Below are 2,239 nucleotides of genomic sequence, written 5' to 3' on the forward strand. Positions count from 1 at the left end.
ACGAGCTGGAAGGGATACACATTTAGCTCAACGCAGGATCAAAGTAAACACTAAGCCTCTGTCCCTCTTCATGCCTCATCAGTCTTCATAAGCGTTTCAGCCTAGACCTGACACAGGGTTAGTAAGACAACCGCTGGAATGTACATTTAATGCTACGGTGCATTTGAGAAGGCTCCACACAATTCATATCTGGGAGACAGACAGGTAAGGGCAGACGGACACATCATAGAGGTAGCCTGCCTCAGACGTGTGTGTCCCCTCTGTCACACAGTAAAACACAAACATAAAAGAAAGAGAACTGACTTACAGTAACAGCCCCCCTCTTACATACACACAAACAACCACAAACCAACACACGTTGACACAAGCCACACACATTGACACACACCCACACACAGGATTGTAGCCATCCTCTATTATCAGTTCTCATAGGTTACTTATCTCCCCATCAACGGTGAAAATGATTTACAGACATTATTGCCTGGAGGCGTAACTGCAATGAAAGTATTCTCAATCTCAGAAGAATGCACTGGCAGAGCCTCTATTTAGTTTTCTTTAAAAAGGTGAGAGGTCAAGGGGCGTACTGAGCTGAAGCATGGTTTACGGGAAATGAGTGCGTGACTTGAGGACAGTGAAAGTGAAAGGAGTTCTACGGTGAGGATATATATATAAAGCTGTGCCTGAACCACAGTAGTCCATTGATCTGCAGATCCTTGTCTAACGCATTAAGACAGAACATAACTGAGACAGGATGTCATTACGGTTGGCTGCACTTCTTCTGTTGGCATCTGTCCTCTGGAGCCATGTCGCAGGTGAGATCCTTTTATTTTCTACTGCAGAGTTTCTGCTATTACTACTTTTGCTGCAAGTTGCCGTCATAGTAACTACTCTAACAACGTCTTAGTAACATGATGCTGTGCATTGATCAGTAGTTGTTATAATCATCTGTGGAACTGTAAACACACTCTTCATTTAATTTGAGTAGAACGGTATACACACACAGAAGGGATACACAGAGGGTATAATCTAACCTGCTGTGTGTTTGTGTGTGTGTCCCTTCAGCAAACACAGATCAGGCTTTGGACTGCTGCTTGACAACGACCGATACCAAGCTTCCCCACAGAGTGGTGAAGTCATACAGTATCCAGACAGTCAGTGGAGGATGTCGGATAGCTGCCACTGTGTAAGCAACATTATACCTTCTACAGACTGAATTGAACCCATTCACCCTAACCACAAGTGAATGTTTTCTGCCTGTGTGTGACTGCATTGATGCAATGTGTCTGATCTGCCATTTACTTCTGACAACAGGTTTGTCACGAAGAAGAACCTTAGACTGTGTGCTCCTCCTGCCACCAAGAAGAACTGGGTGGCCAAACTCATCAAGCAACTGAAGAGGAAATCGCATAAGGGAAAGGACAGAAAAGGAAAGAATGGTGAGCTTCTATGTAAAACTATGATGCAATTCAATAAACAATTCTATTAAGGGTACAAATAGTCAGTCATGGGGCTCATCTATATTCTTCCTTTAAGAGTGAGGTTTCCCAACCGGCCTCTGTATTGACCTGTTGATTTCCCATCAGGCAAGAGAAGACACTGAAAGGCTGTGGGTGATCCTTAAACCTCGGAGCTCCAGTATACGACCTTTGAGAAGAGTCAACATTTCAATTATTTTGTGAACGGGACTGAGAGTTAGTTCTCATTTTAAGGTGGAAGCCACTGTGATACCGTTGAATTATTTTTGACCAACACTCTTGTCACGTGTTGTGTATTGCAGAACGTCATTGTCAAAATGTTGCTCACAGTTACTATAAGCTTGACTTTATATTGTATAACTACTTTTATGTAAATAAATAAGTGTTTATTTTTTTAAGAAGCATTGCATTTTTCATCTTGGTATCAATGATTTAATAATTTCATTCAGTCAAATCCTTGGTCTTATATTATTGGGAATATAGGTTAAATGTCTAAGTTATCAAATCAAATCAAATGTTATTTGTCACATACACATGGTTAGCAGATGTTATTGCGAGTGTAGAGAAATGCTTGTTCTTCTAGTTCTGGCAGTGCAGCAATATATAACATGCCATCTAACAATTCCACAACACACAAAAGTTAAGGAATGGAATAAGTAATACAGTGCCTTGCGAAAGTATTCGGCCCACTTGAACTTTGCGACCTTTTGCCACATTTCAGGCTTAACACATAAAGATATAAAACTGTATTTTTTTGTGAAGAA

The 2,239-nt window shown here is 41.1% G+C and overlaps 1 protein-coding gene across 1 annotated transcript; it reads left to right on the forward strand.

Moving 5' to 3' along the window:
• The first annotated feature begins 657 nt into the window (after positions 1 to 657).
• LOC135518626 (C-C motif chemokine 19-like) lies at positions 658 to 1,879 on the forward strand. The gene is made up of 4 exons (XM_064943782.1): positions 658 to 812; positions 1,063 to 1,183; positions 1,312 to 1,436; positions 1,584 to 1,879. Exons 1-4 carry the CDS (start codon positions 752 to 754, stop codon positions 1,598 to 1,600), a joined length of 324 nt encoding a protein of 107 aa, XP_064799854.1. The 5' UTR covers positions 658 to 751; the 3' UTR covers positions 1,601 to 1,879.
• The last annotated feature ends 360 nt before the right edge of the window (positions 1,880 to 2,239 follow it).

Source organism: Oncorhynchus masou, chromosome 28 (genome assembly GCF_036934945.1).
Source record: "Oncorhynchus masou masou isolate Uvic2021 chromosome 28, UVic_Omas_1.1, whole genome shotgun sequence".
Lineage (NCBI taxonomy): Eukaryota > Metazoa > Chordata > Actinopteri > Salmoniformes > Salmonidae > Oncorhynchus > Oncorhynchus masou.

Excerpts from the sequence above, each read along its gene's own strand:
- LOC135518626 (XM_064943782.1), top strand. The coding sequence starts at position 752 with ATGTCATTACGGTTGGCTGCACTTCTTCTGTTGGCATCTGTCCTCTGG. Across the intron at positions 813-1,062 it reads CCTCTGGAGCCATGTCGCAG|CAAACACAGATCAGGCTTTG; the intron begins GTGAGATCCTTT and ends GTGTCCCTTCAG. Across the intron at positions 1,184-1,311 it reads TGTCGGATAGCTGCCACTGT|GTTTGTCACGAAGAAGAACC; the intron begins GTAAGCAACATT and ends TTCTGACAACAG.